The following is a 22,667-nucleotide window of genomic DNA, read 5'->3' on the forward strand; positions in this document are numbered from 1 at the left end:
GCACAAGACCTTAACTTCCCACCAAGTTCAAAGTTTGTTGTGCTGCATTTCTCCAGTATCATTTCAAACAAAAAGAACAAATATGACAATCAAGCTTCCACCAACCTTAAATACAGACATATTTAAGTGAAGCCCCTTAAAATTTGTGCTTTCATACCACAGCTCATGCTTCTAGCACACCAGAACTCCATTTGAACAAATACACCAGAATCTTAAACAGAAAACAAGACATGTCTATAGGGAGGATATACAGAGATTTATTTAATCAGGTTTACTATTTACAGTTGAGATCACTTCCACAAACTACTCTGCTACTCTACAAGGCTACATTGTTTCCAATCCAATTTAAGATCTACAGTCTAACAGTTCACTCAACACATAAAACCGCTCTTCATAGAAAAATGAAATATTTCATTATAGAACAGTAGTGCATACATTATACTCCTGAAAAGCCAGCTTGTGTTTTAAACTGCTAATATCTGAAAGATTTGATCTCTGAAGGTTGAAACCGCAGTCACATGATCCTAACATTTTGGTTAGTGTTTGGGTTTTTTTACAATTTTATATATAAAGTGTACTGGACCTAAGTGTTTTTTTAAAAAGCGACACTGGTGAGGGGCAAGATTAAAATATTTTTTCTCAAATTACGTACAGCTGGCTTCCTTTGTACAACTTTGGCCAAAAAAAGTTCCATGTAGTGAAATCCTCTCTCTATATGCAAGAATCAGCCAGCTAATGCTTAGAGGTAATCTACCAAAGTAGGCACGCATCCTTTCACTTTCCTATCAACCAAATCACACTTAACTTGCAAATGGTTCTGAAATTAGAAAGTTACTAGTACACTAAAACATTTAGATACATGAATAGCTGGCTAAAACAGTGAAAGTCACAGGTAATTATATAGGTGTGTGTAAAGCTGAGTTGTTTTGCCCATCACCAGTGTACAGTACTGCTGTCCTCTTCTATGAAAGGTGTGCTTTGACTAAGCTTAGGGCAAGAAAGCTATCCCAGTACACCTGGCCCTTTCACCTTCCACACAAGTGAGATAAGATTGAACTGCGTGTTCGCATTGTCTTCTAGGCATAGGTTCCGCCAGTGATGAGAAGTTCGTAGGCAGGATCCCGACTCCTCCTACATAGTACTACACAGGCACACAACATGCCCAGAAGCTACGGAGAAAGAAAAAAGAAAACAAGCTGAGTACAAAAAGTATTTCAAGAGACTTAATCTCAGCACAGAAATTGTCAGCATGCTTCCTAATTGTCCATAAGGTAAATGGCAACAAATGCATTGTTCTTCAAAAACTTCATTTCCTGCTGCAAAAGGCAAGGGCCACAAACTCCACCTTTATTTTCTTGCAAGATTATCTTCGACATCTTTAGCAAAAGATGTTTTTTTTTTTTGGTCACCCACTTCTATTCTGCCTCAATAATTCAGATGAAAGAAAAATTATTCTTTTTCTTAATGAAGGGTGCAGATTTTTAGATACTGTATCTGATATGAAAAAATCAAAGCGAAGTTCAAATGCACTAGACTCTAACGGCTATGATGTGAAAGAGCAAAACTTTAGAGTTTTATGAACCTACTTCACTGCTGAAATCTCTTTCAAATGCTCAATCTCTGTTAACACGTCATATTATAAAGCTTAGGACCAATGTGAATTATTCACTTTCAGACATTTTCCTGCTGTTAAAACACAGTACCATGACTGTGCTGGCAAGTTTAGCAGCAATTTAGGGTATGATCACCCAGTATACTTTTACAAGACTTAAATCAGATGAATGTAGTCAGGAATGTAGGCTACGATACTTACAGAAGTTGCATGTTTACTGAAGGTAGAATAACCTACTAAAGAAATAATCAGGTGTAGTATTGCGTTCTATGGCCTATAATAATGGGCAATAGCTACTCGTAAAGTAAGAGATTTTATTGATTTGGTCATATGCATAGAAGTTTATTTGGAGATGCAAATATTTCAAGAGGCTCCTGCCATAGCTCTGAATTATAAAGCATCACCCAGAAGGTAAATACATTTCTTAAAAAAACAACAAAAAAAACCTACCCCAAAAAAACCCTGAACAGAGAGCAAACAAGAATGAAATGGGTGAGCAGACAACCAAGTGTAAAGCTTCTCCATTGATACAGCAAAAACCCAGTGCAAACACAGCACTAGGACAAAAGGAGAATTACTCGCTGTCTTTAATGGTCTGATGTAAACATCATGTACAGTAAGTTTTAAAACTAAATGATGGTACACGCAACATATTATTCAATCAGCTAAAAGCCTTGAAGGGAGCATGCTTTAAAAATCTTAAGTCTAAATAAGCAGTGACTAAAAAGAGGCATGATGAAATTCTAGTATGAGCTTTTAATTTCCTGAAAAGGAACCAGGTGTAAAGATTAATAATATTATTTGTCTGGAGTGTATTATCCACTTTGGATCTGTAGCAGAAGCCAGCTCAGGTTCAAATGAGCAAACGGAGAGTAACCTAGAGCATGGCACTTCAGCCTGTTTGTAAAAACAGCACCTTTCTTCGCTTTCCATCAGTACTTGGGTGGTTCCAGTTCACAGATTAACTCCCAAATATATTTTACATTCACATCAGAGTAACAGATAAAACAGAGATAATGACTCTTCATGGACAGAGCCCTTCTATGTGAGGAGATAATACCTACAATTAAAAACCCCCTAAGTTAGACTTGTGAGATGGAGAGTTTATGGTAGTTGCCATTGGCTACAGAACTCTGAAGATGGCTTGCAGCCTGCATGCAGAAAAACTTCATATTTTTCTCTGTTCAAAACAAGGATAAAATGAAGAGTTTGCTGCAGAAAGACACCTCCTTTAGTCATTTGCTATAATTCATTCTAGTCATGTATATCAAATAAACAAAAGTAGTTCCATCACATTTACAGTTATTCACACATAGATAAACCTGGTCAATGACCTAAGACATTCAATTTATACAGAGCTGTGTAAAATCCGAAACAATCAGGTACTGCAATAAAGAACTCATACAATCAAATTTTGAGCTATTATTTATACCATTTATATCCTTTAGGAGGGCATTAAGCATATTCCTAGAATTTGCTATGAACACAGAAGTAATCCTCGTATTTCAACTTTCTCTACAGAACTTCAGTACATCATTTTTTAAACTATGCTAGCACCTCTAAAATGTTTCCAAAAGCATTTGATTCTGTTTCTCTTCAATTGCTACTAACACTGTGAACAAAACTATTTTACAAGTCTGTGTTGACCAAGGATCCGTGCATACCCCTGTTCAACTTTCAGAAAAGTTTAGACCCATCTCCTACAGTCAGAACATTTATTTCTGGGTTTGTGCTTTTTTGTTTGGGGTTTTTTTTGTGTGTGTGTTTTCAAAATTTGCCTGCTAGCAGTAACTATATTCAGTTTGCTTTCACCAAACCTGTCAGTTTTTTGTACAAACAAGCTCACTAGCTGTATACATATGCGAAGCTCAGCTTTTGTAGTTAGTGGTCATTGCAAGGTACTATCTTGAAGAATGAACTCTGCAGTTGATCAAGTAGCACTTCTACTGCACTGCAATGCCTTTGCTCCCTTCAGTTTGCCTCCTATTAATAGTTCTGTGCTGTTACTGTGGTTGAAACCAGGGAATTATTGCACACTGGAAGATCCCCATAGTAACTGAAACATGAACATACCAAAAACTACTTCTATGCAGAAAAGGCTAAGTTTTCCACAGATTCCAAGCCTTGCAAGAATTCTCCACTCCTTAATCTTTTTATTTTAAAGAAAGGCTGAATTTGTTGAATGTTAGCATCAGAAGTAACGAACTTTGGACAGCCTTACTGCGTAACATACGAAGTGACAACCAGTTCAGAGTGGACTTGTATGCAGTGAGTATAGGAAAGGGAGTAAAAAAGGTAGTAAAATTCACTAGGAGGTAAGAAAAACATAATTACTCCTCTAAGTTTACAGGACGTGACCTAGGTTACATGCCACTTGCTGAAGTTTACATTCCTACCCCCATTTCAATTAGCCCACAGACTATTTTGCTGAGAATCAGGCTAAGTACATACTTAAATTCTGTATTACAAATAAGAGGGTGTCACAATTTATGACTTCAGTTGCAGACCACAAATAACAGAAAAGTTTGAATGCTGTTCAGTATCAACTTGCCTGAAACTAACGTGTTTCCAAAACACGTGAATTTATTCTTGTATTTCTGCTCCACACTGTTTATAAGACCTCTGATAGACTTAAATATGATTACTGCTCAGTGAATATACTAGATGGCAGTTTCAAGGGCATTCCCAACACCCTGTATCGTATATTTATCTTTATTCATTTTCTAAACAGGTATCATACAGCTTGTTTTAACTTTAAGCAGAAAGATTACAAAATGCTGCACTGCAGCACCAAATAATTTTCTCTGATGTTATTTTCTTGCCAAATTGCTTATGCAATATGTACTTTCTGCCAACAGTTTGATTACTGACCTGTGGGGAGAAATCAAAGAGCACCCACTGCAGAAGGGATACAACTAACATGCTTCCCCAGAGCTGATGAGCCAGGAGTAACAGAAGGATGCAAGCAGCCATACTTCCACTGCAAGCACATCAGAAGTTACAGCCCAATCCCAGAGAGGATAACAGCTGGGATGCATTTTGGGGTGGACCACTTAACCTGCAAACTCCAAAGCCAGGAATAATGCCTCCTCTTGAGATTCACCTCACCCAGCTTCATCACATACTTTTTTTTTTTCACTACATAAAAAAATCTGCCACAGTAACCATGGCTGTGGTAAATAACTTAATTCACATTACACAAATATATTTCAGTGTTCAAGCAGACTAAACATTGCTTTAACCATTACAAGTTTTAAGAACACCAATTAGAAAAAACACCTTCCTTCAGAAGACTGAGCACAGATCTCACCAAATTTAAAGTTCCATGGCTGAAGTAATCTGGTTCTGGACAGCACAACAATATTAGTGTATACAGTTTTACCTATGAGTATACCCTTGTAGTACTGAAATCGAAACTTGACCATATTTTCCCAATACTGTTTGCAAAAAAAAATTGCTTACCTTCAAACATATAATCCAGCCTAAAAGCTGCTTTTGAAAACAACAGTGCCTAAACTGCCCGACTCAACAGGTACAATGGTTCACAAAGTCAAATACTATTAAGGGCACAAAAGTAACTTTGAAATTAGTTTTCACGTCTCTTGGGATTCCGCATAAGTACTACATTTCTCAGAGGCCATAACAACGGCACAGCCTGAAAATGATGTGATTAATGTGCTAAGCCTGCCAAACTGATGAGCATTCAAAATTCTGATTTTACAGACATGTTTAGAAGACAAGTCCCAGTCTTTTTACAAAAAGCCCTTAACGAATACCGAGATACACATTAGTCTGTTTCCTCAGTTACTTTTATAACCTGGGTAACTGCAACAATTAAGGTTTTCACAGGAATGTGTGCTCAATTTTAAGTAGGCAGCATCTGCAGTTCAGAACTCTTTTTTTCTTAAGTCCAGAAACCAAGATACCATCAAGACAATGCAGAGTTCAGTTGAACATGAGCAGAGTATGCTATCAAAAACCCTGGTGTATCTCCTGAGTGGTCCTGACACTATTTGTATGCCATGAAGCATAGTTAAGCTGATGTACCTCTAAAAGGGCATGAAGTATGAGCTAACTGCTTTATGGCTGGAAACTCCAATACTATGCAAATTCTTCAAGTGTTAAATGCCATCAGAGCACATTCATGATACTTCATATTTAGACAATTAGTTTTCAAGAAATAATTTAGAATTTACATTCTAGTGGATTACTGTGTGTAACACTGACTGTTCAGCTATCTTCAAATCTAACAGAATATACATCCACACAGTAGTTTTTAGACCATGCAAGGTTGAGTTCTGTATTAAAGTGTTTAGATCCTTTTGACTGATGTTCATTTATCCCCCAAACCAAGCAGCGACTAAAGCTTTCATCCTATGCATACCTGTAATAATCAGTTTAGAATTTCTTTTGAGAGTTTACAGCTAAAGAATACTCTTACCTGAATAGCAGCAAATGCTAGTGCTGCCCAGATGACGTACATCATGATCTCCTGCAGCTTCTTTACAACCAGAGCCTCACACCCCTAAAACAAGAAGACTTCTTATACATCCATCTGGCAACCACATTGAGGCACACCAAAAAAACAACCCCAAAAGCATCAAACAGGGCAGAAACATAGTCCAAACACTTAAAAAGGTCATTACTTAGTATATCACAGATGAAAACACAAGAGAGGCCTTTTTCCCCTCTAGCAGCCACGCTTATTTCCTGGTAAAGCAAATACACCCAAGATCTCATGCTCCCACTAAAAAGAAAATTAAATGATTGTCAGCAAAATCACATGGCTACACAAGTTCATACTTTGGTTGTCTTACCTCAGAATAAAGGTCCATTGGGCGGGTCAAACTTCCAGTACAATTGCTGAGGGATGCTTTGCAACAGCTAAGTGGCACGCTGTTATTTTTAGTTTGTTTGAACCAGACAGTATCCTCCCAGTCTGAATAGTTACTGATCCCACAGCAGTGCAGCTGAAAACACATGCAAGTAAAAAGCCAACGTGTTTATCAGTCAAGAAGTGAGATGAGACAGCAATTCTAATTGCTATACCAATAACACAAGCATATTAAGATTAGGCTACCTTTGTTACTTGAGTAACCCAGATAATTTGACAGTTACTTACGGAAATCACAGACTGCTTGTACTGTGAAGGGGCCTATAGCCTTAAATCATTTAAGATACTCCTTACAAAATACAGACTTGAAATTCCAGTTCCTGGGGAACATTTGACAACTCACTTTTCCCTCATGCCTCCCAGGCAAGACAAAAGCTTTATTTTTGGCTTCGAACAGCTCTATCCTTAAAGCTTACAACAGATGCTTGAAAAAAACCTTTGCTTTCTAGACACAGTTCTGGCATGAACCAGTGTTTGCTCTTCTCAGATAACTGTGGTGCAGAATTGGAGTTAATTTTATATAGTCACATGCCTACGCAGCCATGTAGAAAGCCTTCAGGAATGGACCAATTAAAAATACATACTGTTCCATTCTGCTGACAGCACATGCTCTATTGCACTCCTTGGAGTTTTCTTGTGTACAGTGCAGCCTCAAACACAGGTACTGCCCTAAGTTTCAATTTACCAGCTTCTTATCCTTCTTCCCTTTCAGGAGGGATTTTAAGCAAGGTATTAATTGGTAGTATTGACTAACTTCAATGCATTAGACATTTAATATGCAAATATTAGACAACTTATTAAATTCATGCAATTGTAAGCATGTTGAGAGCTCCTGAATCTTCCTTAAGTCTGATTGGTTCTTTTAGCCTTAAATCCAGAGGCTTGCGACACTAGCCTTCAGCTAGAACCAAGAACACTGCTTTCTCCCCAGCATGTTCCAGATAAATCTGTGCAGACGTGAGAACATTCTGCAATACTCCATTGCAGAAAAACACGTAACTACTAAATATTTCAATCTAAACACTGATTCGTAGGTAGCCAACTAGGCAAAATGCATCTCCCCATCAACAATGCCATAATTCTACTACTTTTAACCAAGTTAAGCTATTTATTGACTGATCAGCTGTTCCCTTAATCTGTAGAAATGGAGGAAGATATGCTACAGAAGTAGCAGAGCAACACAGCATCTGTGCTTTAAGGACAGAAAGGATGAAAAAGTTCCTATGAGTCTCGCAATCTTACCTGCCTCTGTACATAGTCAATAGCACGACTGGCTGCATCAGGATTTGTCCCATTGTATCCATTCCACACTTTCCGAATGCTGTGATTAACTTCACTCTCCATCTGTGAAGTATTAGGAAAGCACCTGCATTAGCACATCAACAGAAGCAGTGCAGGTCTAGGTAAAATTATTTTACTTATTATAGCAATTGAGGAAACCAAGGTAACTCCCTATCATCTGAAATTAGCATACTTTGGTGGCACAGCTTCTTAAAATTCTAATTTGACTCTTGCTAGCTTGCAGCTAATGGACAAGAAAAAAAAACAAGCAGCTGTCTTCAATAAGATTTTAGACAAAGTAGCTTCACAATGTATCTCAAAGGGAATTGCTTTTATTCTGACACTGTGGCAGACATACCACGAAGTTAAGGGTACTCCATAAGCGCATGCATTTACCTTTCCACTTCCTACTCCTCCTTCACAGTTCCAAACCAATCTGGGCTAACTCATTCCCTTTGGGACCACAAGGATATGAGCAAGCCATACCACCTCCTCTTCCCTTTCTGACTGAAGCAGAGGTAAATTCTCAAAGCTGAGGAATTTTGGTTGACTCTTCTACCCCAGAGTAACCAAGCTCTCTGTTCAGTCCCACTCCCCCTCCCTCACTTCCTGAGACACATTGATGGCAGTACATTGTACATAGCAACAGCTACTGGAATAGCTCTTAAAGCTACTGCAGATGAGTCAAGCTGCTAAAGATACTGTCAAGTACACGTGTCAAAAATGGATGTCATCCAAGAATCATCACTTGTCCCCCAGAAGGTATCTTATAATGCCCATTTTGGAAGAAATCTCACCAGAACCTTTGAAGTAGTATGTTTCACTATAAACTGTTACTTAAAATGCACACAAAGTTTGGTGTTGCTAAACATTTGTAAAACAGTAAAATTAGCTCTGATTTGACTTTTTTCTACTGCATTCAACAGGAATTATGTGCAAGGAATGTAATCTTAGGGCTGAGCATTAGTAACCAGGCATATTCTTTAGATTTGCAAGTTACAGTAGGAAGCTCTTCGCAACACATCATTCCCTTAAATGCTTTAAGGGAAGAATTTTCTGCAGCAATACCACAAGCTTCATTCACCCCCAACCAAGAATGATGGTTATCTTCAGAAGTAAATACGTATCATGACAGATACGAAAAGTCAATTTACCCTGCACAAGCAACCAGTTTCAGACCAGTTTAAAATCAATTGCTTGATGATTTAACTAATGTGACTTACAAATGATTCATATAACAAAACAGCTGTTCAATTTGTCCTATAGGTTTTTAAATAATTTATTTCAGTGCTTGCTTGGCTTATGGTTCAATCATGTTGTACACAGCACCGGGCCTGCTGGCGACAGGTGGAACTCGGCTATCACAAAGGGGAAAAAGAATTCTTGGCCACGAGCTGGCGGGGCTCATTGAGAGGGCTTTAAACTAGGTTCGAAGGGGGAAGGGGATATTGCCCAGCTCACTAGGGCTGAGCCTAGGCTTGGAGTGCCAAGGCCAGGGGTGAGATTGACAGCCCAGCTCAAGTGTGTTTACACCAATGCACGTAGCATGGGCAATAAACAGGAGGAGCTGGAAGCCATTATACAGCAGGACAGCTACGACTTGGTCGCCATCACAGAAACATGGTGGGACAACTCGCATGACTGGCATGCTGTCATAGATGGCTACAGACTCTTTAGGAAAGACAGACCAACAAGGAGAGGTGGGGGAGTTGGTCTATATGTGAGGGAGCAACTGGAATGCATTGAGCTTGGCCTGGGGGCAAATGAGGAATGAGTTGAGAGCTTCTGGGTTAGAATTAAGGGACAGGCTCATAAGGGTGACCTTACGGTGGGTGTGTACTACAGGCCACCTGAGCAGGAGGAGGAGGTTGATGAGGCCTTCTACAGGCAGCTGCAAGCAGCCTCACAGTCACAGGCCCTGGTTCTCATGGGGGACTTCAACCACCCTGACATCAGCTGGGAAGACCATACAGCTAGGCAGGCGCAATCCAGGAGGTTCCTACAGAGCATCGATGATAACTTTCTGATGCAAGTGGTGGAGGAACCAACAAGGAAAGGTGCGCTGCTGGACCTTGTGTTAACAAACAAGGAGGGACTGGTGGAGGATGTGATGTGAAGGTTGGAGGTAGACTCGGCTGCAGTGACCATGAAATGGTCGAGTTCAGGATCCTGCGTGGAGGAAGCAGGGCGATAAGCAGGATCAAAACCCTGGACCTCAGGAGGGCTGACTTTGCCCTCTTCAAGGAGCTACTGGGAGGAATCCCGTGGGCCAGGGCTCTCGAAGGCAGGGGGGTCCATGAGTGCTGGTCGCTTCTTAAACAACACTTCTTCCATGCACAGGAGCAATGCATCCCCCTGAGAAAGAAATCGAGCAAAGGAGGCAGGAGACCTGCATGGTTAAACAAGGAGCTTCTAGCGGAGATCAGGCAGAAGAGAAAGGTCCATGGAACGTGGAAAGAGGGGCAGGCCACTTGGGAAGAGTACAGAAACGTGGTGAGAGCATGCAGGGATGCGACGAGGAAGGCCAAGGCTCACCTGGAATTGAAGCTGGCAAGGGATGTCAAAAACAACAAGAAGGGCTTCTTCAACTACATCAGCAGCAAAAGGAAGGCTAGGGACAACGTGGGGCCGCTGCTGAATGAGGCGGGTGTCCTGGTGACGGAGGATGCAGAGAAGGCAGAGCTACTGAATGCCTTCTTTGCTTCAGTCTTCAGTGCTAAGACTGGCCCTCAGGAATCCCAGGCCCCGGAGGTAAGAGAAGAAGCCTACAAAGAGGACGACTTTCCCTTGGTCGAGGAGGACTGTGTGAGGGATTGCTTAAGCGATCTGGATGTCCACAAATCCATGGGGCCCGATGGAATGCACCCACGAGTGCTGAGGGAGCTGGCGGATGTCATTGCTGAGCCACTCTCCATCATCTTTGAGAGGTCCTGGAGGACAGGAGAGGTGCCCGAGGACTGGAGAAAGGCCAATGTCACTCCAATCTTCAAAAAGGGCAAGAAGGAGGACCCCGGGAACTACAGGCCGGTCAGCCTCACCTCCATCCCGGGAAAGGTGGTGGAGCAGCTTATCCTGGAGGCCCATCATCAAGCAAGTGGAAGAAAAGAAGGTTATCAGGAGTAGTCAGCATGGATTCACCAAGGGGAAATCATGCCTGACCAATCTGATAGCTTTCTACAATGACATGACTGGCTGGGTAGACGAAGGGAGAGCCGTGGATGTTGTCTACCTTGACTTCAGCAAGGCTTTCGACACAGTCTCCCATGATATCCTCCTAGGGAAGCTGAGGAAGTGTGGGCTGGATGAGTGGTCGGTGAAGTGGATAGAGAACTGGCTGAATGGCAGAACTCGGAGGGTTGTCATCAGCGGCACTGAGTCTAGTTGGAGGCTGGTAACAAGTGGTGTCCCTCAGGGGTCAGTACTGGGCCCAGTCTTGTTTAACTTCTTCATCAACGACCTGGATGAAGAGTTAGAATGTACCCTCAGCAAGTTTGCTGACGACACCAAACTGGGAGGTGTGGTAGATACACCAGAAGGCTGTGCTGCCATTCAGCGTGACCTGGATAGGCTGGAGAGCTGGGCAGAGAGGAACCTGATGAGGTTCAACAAGGGCAAATGCAGGGTCCTGCACCTGGGGAGGAACAACCTCATGCACCAGTACAGGCTTGGGGTGGACCTGCTGGAGAGCAGCTCTGCGGAGAGGGACCTGGGCGTCCTGGTGGACGACAGGTTAACCATGAGCCAGCAGTGTGCCCTGGCTGCCAAGAAAGCCAACGGGATCCTGGGGTGCATCAACAAGAGTGTGGCCAGCAGGACGAGGGAGGTTCTCCTTCCCCTCTACACTGCCCTAGTGAGGCCTCATCTAGAGTACTCTGTCCAGTTCTGGGCTCCCCAGTTCAAGAAAGATGAAGAGCTACTGGAGAGAGTCCAGCGGAGGGCTACGAGGATGATGAGGGGACTGGAACATCTCCCCTGTGAGGAGAGGCTGAGGGAGCTGGGCTTGTTCAGCCTGAAGAAGAGAAGGCTGCGAGGGGACCTTCAAAATGCTTACAAATATCTGAAGGGTGGGCGTCAGGAGGATGGGGCCAAGCTCTTTTCAGTGGTGCCCAGTGATAGGACAAGGGGCAATGGGCACAAACTGAGGCACAGGAAGTTCCGTCTGAACATGAGGAAGAACTTCTTCCCTCTGAGGGTGACGGAGAACTGGAACAGGCTGCCCAGAGAGGTTGTGGAGTCTCCTTCTCTGGAGATATTCAAGACCCGCCTGGACAAGGTCCTGTGCAGCCTGCTGTAGGTGACCCTGCTTCGGCAGGAGGGTTGGACTAGATGACCCACAGAGGTCCCTTCCAACCCCTACTATTCTGTGATTCTGTAATCAGGGCAGCATTACACCTGAAAGCCATGCAAATTACACACAATGCAAACAGAAGTCACTAGCTCTAGCTAACTGGCAGGTCTGATGAAAAATGAAGAAGGTGAACTACTTCACCCATGGGGAAAAAAGCAAGTAAGTTCTCAGCCAACTGATAGCCCGTTCAGTCCCTACCGCCATTTACAAAAAGCCTTACTTTTGCTGATAAGAACCAATGCTAGCAGGTATGACCTAGGCATGCTTCACGTTGTTCTGAAGGCATACAAGTCTGATTTGGATCCACACACGCAGGAATAGAGATGCATATTGGAAAATTAAGCTATTTTAAGATCAGTAATTGTATCTTAACAGGGCACAATGCCACTTTCTTGAGACATTATACTCAGTCTCAACTGATACCAACAGTTTTGATGAACTACGATGACTTCAATCTTTCCTTTTGTTTGTAAAGTTTTTTTTGAAGTTTGTACAGTTAACACTAAAAGTAATTCTAACAAGTTTCAGGTGCCTTTTTAAAAAAAACACCCAAACAAAAAAAACAAACCAAAAAGCCCACAGATCTATACATGACATGTCAGAAACAACGGAACACCACCAGCAAAGCACAGGGGTGCCTTATTTATTCTGGAAAATTTATCCTTGGTTTTATTCCCTTAACAAACACCCATTAGTAGTTCTACAGAATCAAATACAGTAAATATTACACCTCTGTATTTTGGTCACAGTTCAAAACAAAACGTTTACCAAAATAGAGAAGTTATTACCTTTGCTCTGTAGATGTATCCAAGAACCACCACCACAACTTCGGTGATAAAAACCAAGAGCAGGATGATCACAAACTGTAAAATACAATCAAGAGCATTTGTGCAAATAGTTTTACCCATTTACTCTGAAATCTATACAGATTTTGCTATTTAAAGTAATTTTTCAGGTAAAGTTTTGATTTAACAGATAATTTAAAGCAAGCAATTAAGACCAAATGAGCTCAGAAATAACTTAATTCAAGAAACTTCAGTGTTCATTGCTTCACCAAATAATAACAAGCCGCCCAGCCGGGCAAGTGTTGATTATCAGGACTGAAAACACCATACTGGAGTGCTTTAATCAAGTGTTTCTTTCAATCTTCTTTGTTAGATAAGTAAGAATGTCACACCAAAGCAGCTACCCAGGCTGTTACTAAGAGTGGTAGATGGACTGAGAGAATGTTACTTTGCATTGAGCCCTGTAACAACTGACAGAGACAGCAACCTATGCATTCGTCTTGTTATATTTAAGATCACTTTTAAAATGAACTGTTAAAGAAGTCTACACATCCAAAAAAAAAACCCTGCGGGGACATTTAAAATACTGGCCTCTCTTCTCTCCTACCTAATTCTCAAGCTGAAATTACAGTTAAAATGCTTGGAAACACACGACAAAATACTGCAAAGTGTCCAAATTAAGCCATAAAGAAAAATATTTAGGCATCACGACAACCCTCAGTTAACCTCAATGCAAGGTACTTAAAAGAAGGCGGCTTCTGGATCATCCTTCAGTCCAACTTTAGCTTTTCAACCAGAACAGATAAAAATGAAATTAAAAACTGTTATGACTTAATCATATGGCTTTACTTTTTTTCAATGTGATGACCACTGTCCTAAAAGAAGTAAAACTGAGGAGCCTTCCGCTGCGAGAACTGGCTAATTTAAACACTATTATTCAGAACAGAAAATTGAAATAGGATGATCATAACAAAATATAAGGGGAAAACATTTAAGGCCATAAAATAACATTAGAACAAAACTTTAAAAAATATTTTAGAAGTCTATTAAAATGGTCGGCAGCCAAACACCATGCAACACTTGCAACTTACCGTAGCAAGTCCACAGCGACTTTCTCGAATTGTGGCACAGCACCCAATAAGTCCAATAATAAAAAGAAGTGTTCCCACAGCTATGATAATAACTGCTGGAATTAGCGTGTACACATCTTCAAAGAAGTGATCATAGTCATCATATGTGATGAACACATAGGCTCCCACGTAGCACAGAATGCCTGCTGCTGCCTATAACAGACACAGTAATGTGGTAAGTTTCTTTGAACACCAAAACCTCCTTTCAGCAAAGTCATGCTCCTCAGAAATTAGATACTTTTTAAATTTAGACATCTTTGCCAGGTTATAGCATATGTTTATTAGTAACATCTCAAATGGAGACTAGACAGTCACTTTCAAATTGCGTTTAATCTAGGCAGATTTACTTTTGACTACACTGTGGAAGTCCGCTAATGGACACAGTCAAGAAACTAGGGTAACCATGCTATGAACACCAAAATGTTGCTCCTTGTTCTCAAATACTCCCTTTCCCATGCTGTGAACTGAAAAACTGTCTACATAGACTAGACTAACATTCACAAACTGTCTCATACTTTTGAGAACAGGGTTCCAGCCCATCTAAGCAGCAAATTATTTGCTATTCAGCAGCTTTTCAGAATATGTATGTAGTTCTTCTGCCTGCCATTATTTACCTACTACTTATTCTTCCATTTTGCTGATTACTACCTATGATTTAACATTAGAACACAATAGACAGATACACACATTGCAAACTTTAACCTCTACTAGGGAAAGATGAACTGCTAGAAACAACAGCCTGAGGTGTTCACAATGCTGGAAAAGCTAATTCTAACCAAGAAATCAGGTAGGAACAAATATAAAACACCAACTACTAAAAGACCGAACCAAATACCTAAAGACACATACCACAAAACCTTCCAGCTATTAAAAGAGATTTTCTCAGAAGATCAATTGTACAGAATGGTCTTTATTAAACAAAAATCACTGAAAGTTACTGCAAATAAGACCCGTACGACGAATCTGCCTCTATATAGATTTAGAACAATAAGAGAAAAACGCTTACATCAATCTGATATGACCTTACCTCCCTTACAGTTACAGGGATCTGAATATATCAATACCTTCATTAACCTTAAGCTGAGCAAACCTAGTGAAGGACAGGCAGCTGTTGCTTGAGGAGACAGCTAACATAGATTTATTTCAAAATAAAAATAAAAGAGCCTTTTCAAATTTTCCTTTAAAAATGTCTTTCATAACTGTCTTGACACTTGCTGCACAATGAAACAGTCCTGCTATATAGTAAAATGAAACATGTACATCCAATTGATTTGCAATGATCACAGAATCACAGAATAGTACGGGTTGGAAGGGACCACTGTGGGTCATCTAGTCCAACCCTCCTGCTGAAGCAGGGTCACCTACAGCGGGCTGCACAGGACCTTGTCCAGGCGGGTCTTGAATATCTCCAGAGAAGGAGACTCCACAACCTCCCTGGGCAGCCTGTTCCAGTGATGATGGACAATATAATTTGAATATCTTATGACACACTTTTCTGGTGTCCCAATACAAGGCTAAGCTAAAACAATCCACTCGGAGGATGCAACAACTAAGACATGATTTGGAGCATTCCATTTTGCTGTGAAGGGTAGTGTCCCCATTACAATCCAATCCATACCCTGGACCCACAAGTTCACTCAACTGGAATATTATACACTTCAGCTCTTGTCTGAGCAAGAACACTGCAGGCTGCCTCCAGCCCTCCTTTCCCACTCAGTGGCCTTCGTACTACCCCTGGTCCTGCACTGCAGAGAGGAGGGTGGACAGACACACATACAGCTAGTTCCAGCAGCTGTAACAACTAGAAGGCTGGGTCACGCTATTGTAGAATCGAAGAATCAATTACTAATTCAGGCCAGGAAGGACTTCAGGAGATCATTTAGTCCAATTTCCTGCTCTAAGCAGGGTCAACAATGAATTCAGACCAGGTTGCTCAAGGCTTTGTCCAGTCTTGAAGAGTCTAAAAATGCAGAGTCTACAGGCTCCCTGGGCAACCTGTTCAGAGAGGCACAGAACAAGACAAGCCATAAGACAACCAGCGCCTAGTATATCAGCACTATTTGCTACTATGTACTAGAAGTACTGCAATATTACTGTGCCTATTTCCTATAACACAATACTGCATACACACTACCAGATTAATATTTTACATATGGAATATCCCCTGAAGCACTTGGTTACAGAAACACTATGTCAAAGAAAAAGGTATTAGAGCCAGCTCAAAAGTACCATCAGTTCTGCATGGATTTGAGCAATATATTTCAACTCTCTGCCTCTCTTTCTGTAGTGAAGCTAAGTATGTACTCTGCAGGAATCTCAGAAGCATCTAGAAGGCTTACATTCATCTAATAAAAGGTGCTATGTAGACACAATGGTAGTGAAACTGCAAATTCAGTAACAGTCAAATACCAACAGCAAGGCAGCTTCTCCAGACAAGAAAATCTGAAGTGAACAAGCTATTACAAAATCACCCCTTATGCATAAAAGATGTTGAAATGCTAATCCAACTATACAAATCCTGCTATGTTAGGTACAACACGGCAAAACGCAGACATACAATTTCTGTACACAAAGCAAAGATTCAAAGTAGTATCACTGAACAATGGAATTACATTAGCTGTTGCCTAGCAATGAAGCATGTGAATGACAGGACAATGATGTAATCTCCTATTTCTAAGAACTAAAATGCTTGTTAGAAATATTGTATATTGCAAGGTGGCAGATGAAAGACACAGCTGTAGCTGGCATCAGGCACAGAAAATATACTACAAAACTGAAATCAAAACCATTCGTGAACCCCTTTGTCCTCCTCTGTTTTGTGATACTTAAGTGGCTTCTAAGAAAAATCTGCTTCATAAACTACATGAGTATATATGTTTAAAAAAAAAGTTTAACCTTTAAAAAACTGTCTATAGGTGTTAGCTTTCCTTCCCTATTTCAAGAACCATATGCATTTTAAGCAACTTCGCTCTTCCAGTATTATGCCAGACAAGATATGTCTGACAAGTACAGAGAATACTGTCTCAGAAACTAAGAAGAGCCACACTGTGTTTGTTAAAAAAAATTAATATTTTGTAATGACTACTGGAAAGGCAGATTTTTCTTTAGACTCCTTAGACTAACTAAAGCAGCCTGGTCTGAAGGCTTCACTAAATCCGTTCCATATATGATTCTGTAACAACTAATCAGACACGACAGCATTTGGCCTAAGGATTTTACTTCTACAGAAGCTACAGAATTTTGGGAACAGCAGTGTGCATTCATATGTCTATAAACTGTGCACTAGAATAATGAGGAAGTTGAAGATAAAGACCTTGCATCTACTTGATGAAGTGACCATACCCTTCAAAAATTACTGCTACCTTTTCGGGGCAGGGGAAGGTGCCTTTGAAGATTAAAGCTCCTTTCCTGTGTTTCAGAGTTTAACACTATTTTTGAACAGGTACAATACCTAGTCTATCATAGAATGAAAACAGCAACACTACTCAGTCACTTTACAGGAAAACAAGTTTCAAATGCCTTCCCTTCTCCTTTCACATCACAACCATATGATGCTTAGTGTCTTCTTCAGCCCGCTCTAAACCAGGAAGGGACGAGGTCTCTAAATCAGCATTTTAGCTGGGATTAGGAAAGTGCTTTTGAAGCAATCCTTTTTGTTCATCTTCCAATGATTTTCACTTACTACCTTCTGGCTTGCATCACTGAATGGTCTTAGGAGCGTGTAACAGGACTCACTTTGGATGAAACTAAACCAGAAGATAAGTGCGTTTATTGTGATAACTGCTAACGGGCATTCTGCCAACGGGACCAGACCAGCTTGAGGTCCTTCCTCCCCACAACTCCATAGTTTCAAAATCTGGCCCTCGGCACAACTGGGTTTTGTTCCACCTCCACAGTACCATGTTATATGTTAATGTAAATAAATCATAAATACTGGGACAGCAGATGAAAAGCTAGTTTTACCTATACTAAGTATGCAATCTACATTGATCAGTGCTGCACCAGTTAAATGCACATTTATTACCTATTGCAACACAAGAAAAGTTGAACATGTGCTTTTTAAAAGAAAAAAAACCAAAACCCCCAAACAATATCATGTGCTTAAATTATTCCATTTTTGAGAAGTAAATTATCTAGAGAAACTGAAATCTGTATCACAAGTAGAGACACAAGGAGAATCTAAAAAAAAATTCCAAATCTCAATGCTTATTATCCACCAGAGTAAACAGTAAATCTGCAGAAGTCTGAACTCACTCGAGTCAAAGACATTTGAATACAAAGCTACCACATTCACAATCATGCATTTCTTATCATTACATGGAAGGCAAATACATGAACTGCACACAGTTCAAATAAGTCTTTGATACACAGGGCCTGAAGGAAGAATTTTCAAACTTAATCTGCTCAAGGCTCTGAACAGAGATGGCAGCAGCTCCTGAATCTGTGCCAGGTCACATGAGTGCTCTAGGGAGATTACTGGTTATTCAGCATTTGCACATCCTTTTAGAGTTGTTTGCATCTAACTTGTAGTACTGAACCTGAAGCAGCATACTCTTATTTTAGGATGAATTAGCCTTTAAAAAGAATGCCAAGACAAGTACAGCCAATGAAGACAGTTTATTGCAAAAGGCTTGAACAATTAAGACATCCTTTTCATCAGAGGAAAAATTTAAAAATGCATAGACCTCTTATAGCTCAACAAAAGCTTGTCATTATTGCTTTACCATGGGCCTCTAAAAAAGCTGAACAAGTACACAGAGAACTGTACGGAAAACTGGAAGATCTAATGACACAATGATACACACAATGATAAACGTCACTCAAAGCATTATAGGAAAGCATACTTAAAATTCAGGGTTTGTAGAATAACACCCCACCCCCAATCTCTGGGCTGGTATAATACAACCTCTTTAGCCCATGCCTATTTCACAAAGTCAGCTTCCACTACACACTATCTAGACACGCATTGAAAGAGTTTCAGGTTTGGGTTTTATTGTTGTCATAGGTGGGGTGTTTTGTTTGTTTGGGGTGTTTTTTTTGTTTGGTTGTTTTTTTTTTAAGTAGGCTACCAAGACACCCCAAGAACCGTCTTCATCTTTTCAGTAATGCTCACACACTGGAGCAGTGTGAAAGCTAAAATTTTGGCTGACTGGTACATAAGGTATTTAAACTACATCTTCTGTTGATCATTTGTTTATCAACTACAGACACTGCAGCTGCATTACAAACTAGTGCTTCCTTATACTACCGTACTAGTGTTGCTCCCGAACAGATCTGATGAAAAGCTGTCCAAAGATTTTGTATCTTTACAAAGAATCATCCTTCATGCTACTTTTGCCATTCACCTTGCTATTCAATTTCCTTCACTTTGGGACCACAACAGAACCCATGAAAAAGATTTTTTGAAATTTTTTTGGTACTCTTTCAGTTAACTAGGTCAAAAACCAGTATTTGTCCCTTTAGAATTTGCATTTTATTCGCTGTTTTAAGAAAAATACATACTCTCTGAACAAGAAAATGAAGGTAGCAGCAAAGTACTATATGCTAGGAGAAAACACATCCACGTCCATTTAGGTAAAAGCAATATTTCACTTTTTTTGTAAGGACACCTACTCAAATTCCTGTCAACCTTACCATTGCTGATTGCGAAGTTCTGGTAGTAATACAGATACCACTCTAAACTCAATTATTGGTCATTCCACTACTAAAGCATCTTTCAGGACTGTGATTGTAAAATACACCTACAGTATATTCAGACAGACCATCTGCATAGTCGTCTTTTTTTTTGCTTCTTCTCATCAAAAAGTAAGCAAAAATCTTCCACACTAACAGTCCCTCATCTTGTCTGCCTGGATCCTGTCCCAAGACCATCTTCCCAAATTGTGTATTGCTTACCTCACATTAAACTTCATTGTATCTTTGTTCTGTCTCTCTAGTCTGATGCGAACACCTTTTTTTTTTTTACATGATTTTTTGAGGGTCTATAGTTGTATCAGTTGAATTCTTCATAACAGTTATTTTTCTCCATGCATACTAATGCCTGAGTATTACCTACCTATAAATAAGGACACTGGTATTGTGGTTTGCCACGCGGTTTTTGGGCTTCTTAGAACAATACAGTGTTTTTCCACACTACTTCTCCACTATTTAACTTCTGCTGTATTTCTCTGACATTTTCAGTTCTCTCCAACACTATTCATAGCCTGATTACAGTCAGATAAGAGAAAGAGCTTTCATGATCTGCTTCCATGTTTTTCCTTTTCGCTTTCTGCCCTTCAAAATCTAGTTCCTCAGTTTTAACTTCAAAGGCCCTATAGGACACCTCTGCTGTTTATTTCTTACATTCTTTTCAGCACTTCACTACTACATATCTCCCTCTCCCACTCCCCTCCGAAACAAACACGCACCCATACATGACATTAACTACTTGCTTAAATTGGTGCCCATCCACCCTACAACCCAGTGGTTTCCTGACACTCTTCTACTTTGTTCTCATCAATAACAACGTAACTGGAACACTGAGCCATAACTGTCTTACAAAATCCTTTGGGAGAAGAAAACAAGCAATTCCATTCAACTTTGTACATATTCAGAAATACTTTAAATACTTATAAAACAAAGCCATGCAAAATTCGAGTAAGTCAGATTGCTTTGTCTGTACTGGCCAAATTAAATTCTGTAACACTATGTATAAAAACCTGAAATTCAAATACTTTTGCAGCTAGAGGAAAAGGCTAAACTAGGATGCTTTTGCATTCGGCACTCCTTATCTTAAATATCACCAATTGCAAAAGGCAGTGCACCAGCAGACTGTAGTTTTTTTTTAAACTAAAAGCGATGTTAACAATATAGCCATTCTTTTACACCTGTTTAGTCATCAGGGTCGTAACTTGACCCAGTGCTCTACTGTTTCCAGAATTCTTGCCCTGCCAAGAACAATAATGATTACTCCATGCTACAAAGTTTCACCAGGTAAAGCCATACTTCAAATTCCACCTACTACTCAAAGACATCACATTTAGCTTTACAAGTTGTTTTTGCTTCTGTTGATATTAGCTCTACTTTTAAGTACAGGACCAGATACAAAAAATCCTGAAAAGTCCCAGGCAACAGCTTGAAAACTCATCCTGTGAGGAAACATAAATGACAATACCATGTTACTTAAAAGCAAATTGAAGTCTTACCAAAAATCAGGTCCTGGCTCACATTTGCTACCTGAAAATTCATATTCAAATATAGTAATAAAAATCACTCATAGAAGGTATGACACCTCCAGGGTTTTAAATCCTAATTTTTGATAAAAAATTAATTTCTTTCATGCACAGGATTCCTAACTATTACACAGTCCTGCAAATACACATACTTCACTACCACAGCAGCAGAAGCACAAGGCATTCTACTTTCACAACCAGAACTGATTGTCCTTTAAGACAAAAAAGGCTTCAGTCAAGTAATCCCCGACAGGTAGCCTTTGGGATGATCTGTCAATTATAGTCTTTGATCACAAAAAAACTCTCAAGAAGATTCTCCATTACCCCAGCTTTTGAAGTCCAGATCAGAAGCAATTCTCAACCTCCCAGAAAAACAGAAAAATTACTTGGCTTCTTCCTACATGTAAGAAGACACGAGCTCTACTTTTCTTTTTCTTTCTACTGCTAAATTTCAATAAATTTTCCCATTGCTGCATTTTCTTTCTTCTTTTCTACGAGAAACCCAAAACACTACATACACATTGATAGCTACAGCTCCTTTTAAGGATACCACAGACATTTCCTCTAAGATAATACTACATTATTTCTAATACTATGGTTATTGTACTGTGGTGAGCATGCATAAGTTGTAAAGTGAGCACAGAATTCTAGAGACCATTCTTACTGTACAGAACTGAAGCCTTCAGACTTCGCTAAACAATCCTACCAAAGAGTGTTTTATAATAGCTTAGTTAAATGCACTGTAAAAATCAATGACTTCAAGTCAGTAAAATAATTGCAAGAGCAACTTAAACAGTTATTTTGCAGCTACTGAGTTGAAAGTATTGCAGAAGCAGTGTTCATTCCTTTTCTCAATGAGCAGGACACGGAGGTAAAGAAAAAACCTCAGAGCAAGCACAGGGTATTAGGTACCGTTTTAACAGAGCAGGCTGTCAAGAAACACACATTCTTCGTGAATATAAAACAGACTCCCTTTTCTGAAGCTAGACTTAAGCATCTCTGAATATGTCATCCTTATATCCCATATTCCAAACATAAGCCTGAAAACACTTCCCTAGCATTCTTGTCAATCTCACTTCTTCAGACTGCTTTCAAACATATTATGCAAGTGACTCCATGAAGCCTTAAAGTAAGAGCTCACTAAATAAACACACTTCATAGTAGTCTTTAGATATTTGTTCCAGGTAAATTTATTTCTTCCTCTTTCACATCAATGCAGACTTCTACTTCAACAAAAGATTTTTTTAAAAAACATGCTATTCTCAAATACTTTATGATCATCTTTTATTTGTCATTGGTCATATTCAACACTTCATCATGAAGAGATCAAAAACTCTTCTGATTATCAACTACTGTTTAAACTTTTATTAAGACTACAGTTTAGTATTTTCCTGTCATACCAGTCA

General features: G+C 39.9%; 1 protein-coding gene across 1 annotated transcript in view; it reads right to left on the reverse strand.

Moving 5' to 3' along the window:
* Positions 1–235: 235 nt before the first annotated feature.
* The window catches only part of TSPAN3 (tetraspanin 3), a 29,227-nt gene continuing 6,795 nt past the window's right edge, over positions 236–22,667 (reverse strand). The window contains exons 2-7 of the mRNA XM_075431445.1: positions 14,012–14,203; positions 12,924–12,998; positions 7,749–7,850; positions 6,430–6,582; positions 6,054–6,137; positions 236–1,169 (exon numbers count right to left, since the gene is read on the reverse strand). Coding sequence (XP_075287560.1) covers positions 1,077–1,169; positions 6,054–6,137; positions 6,430–6,582; positions 7,749–7,850; positions 12,924–12,998; positions 14,012–14,203 — 699 coding nt within the window. The 3' untranslated portion in view covers positions 236–1,076. The remainder of the gene's footprint in view (positions 1,170–6,053; positions 6,138–6,429; positions 6,583–7,748; positions 7,851–12,923; positions 12,999–14,011; positions 14,204–22,667) is intronic.

Source organism: Opisthocomus hoazin, chromosome 10, assembly GCF_030867145.1.
Source record: "Opisthocomus hoazin isolate bOpiHoa1 chromosome 10, bOpiHoa1.hap1, whole genome shotgun sequence".
Classification (NCBI taxonomy): Eukaryota; Metazoa; Chordata; class Aves; order Opisthocomiformes; family Opisthocomidae; genus Opisthocomus; species Opisthocomus hoazin.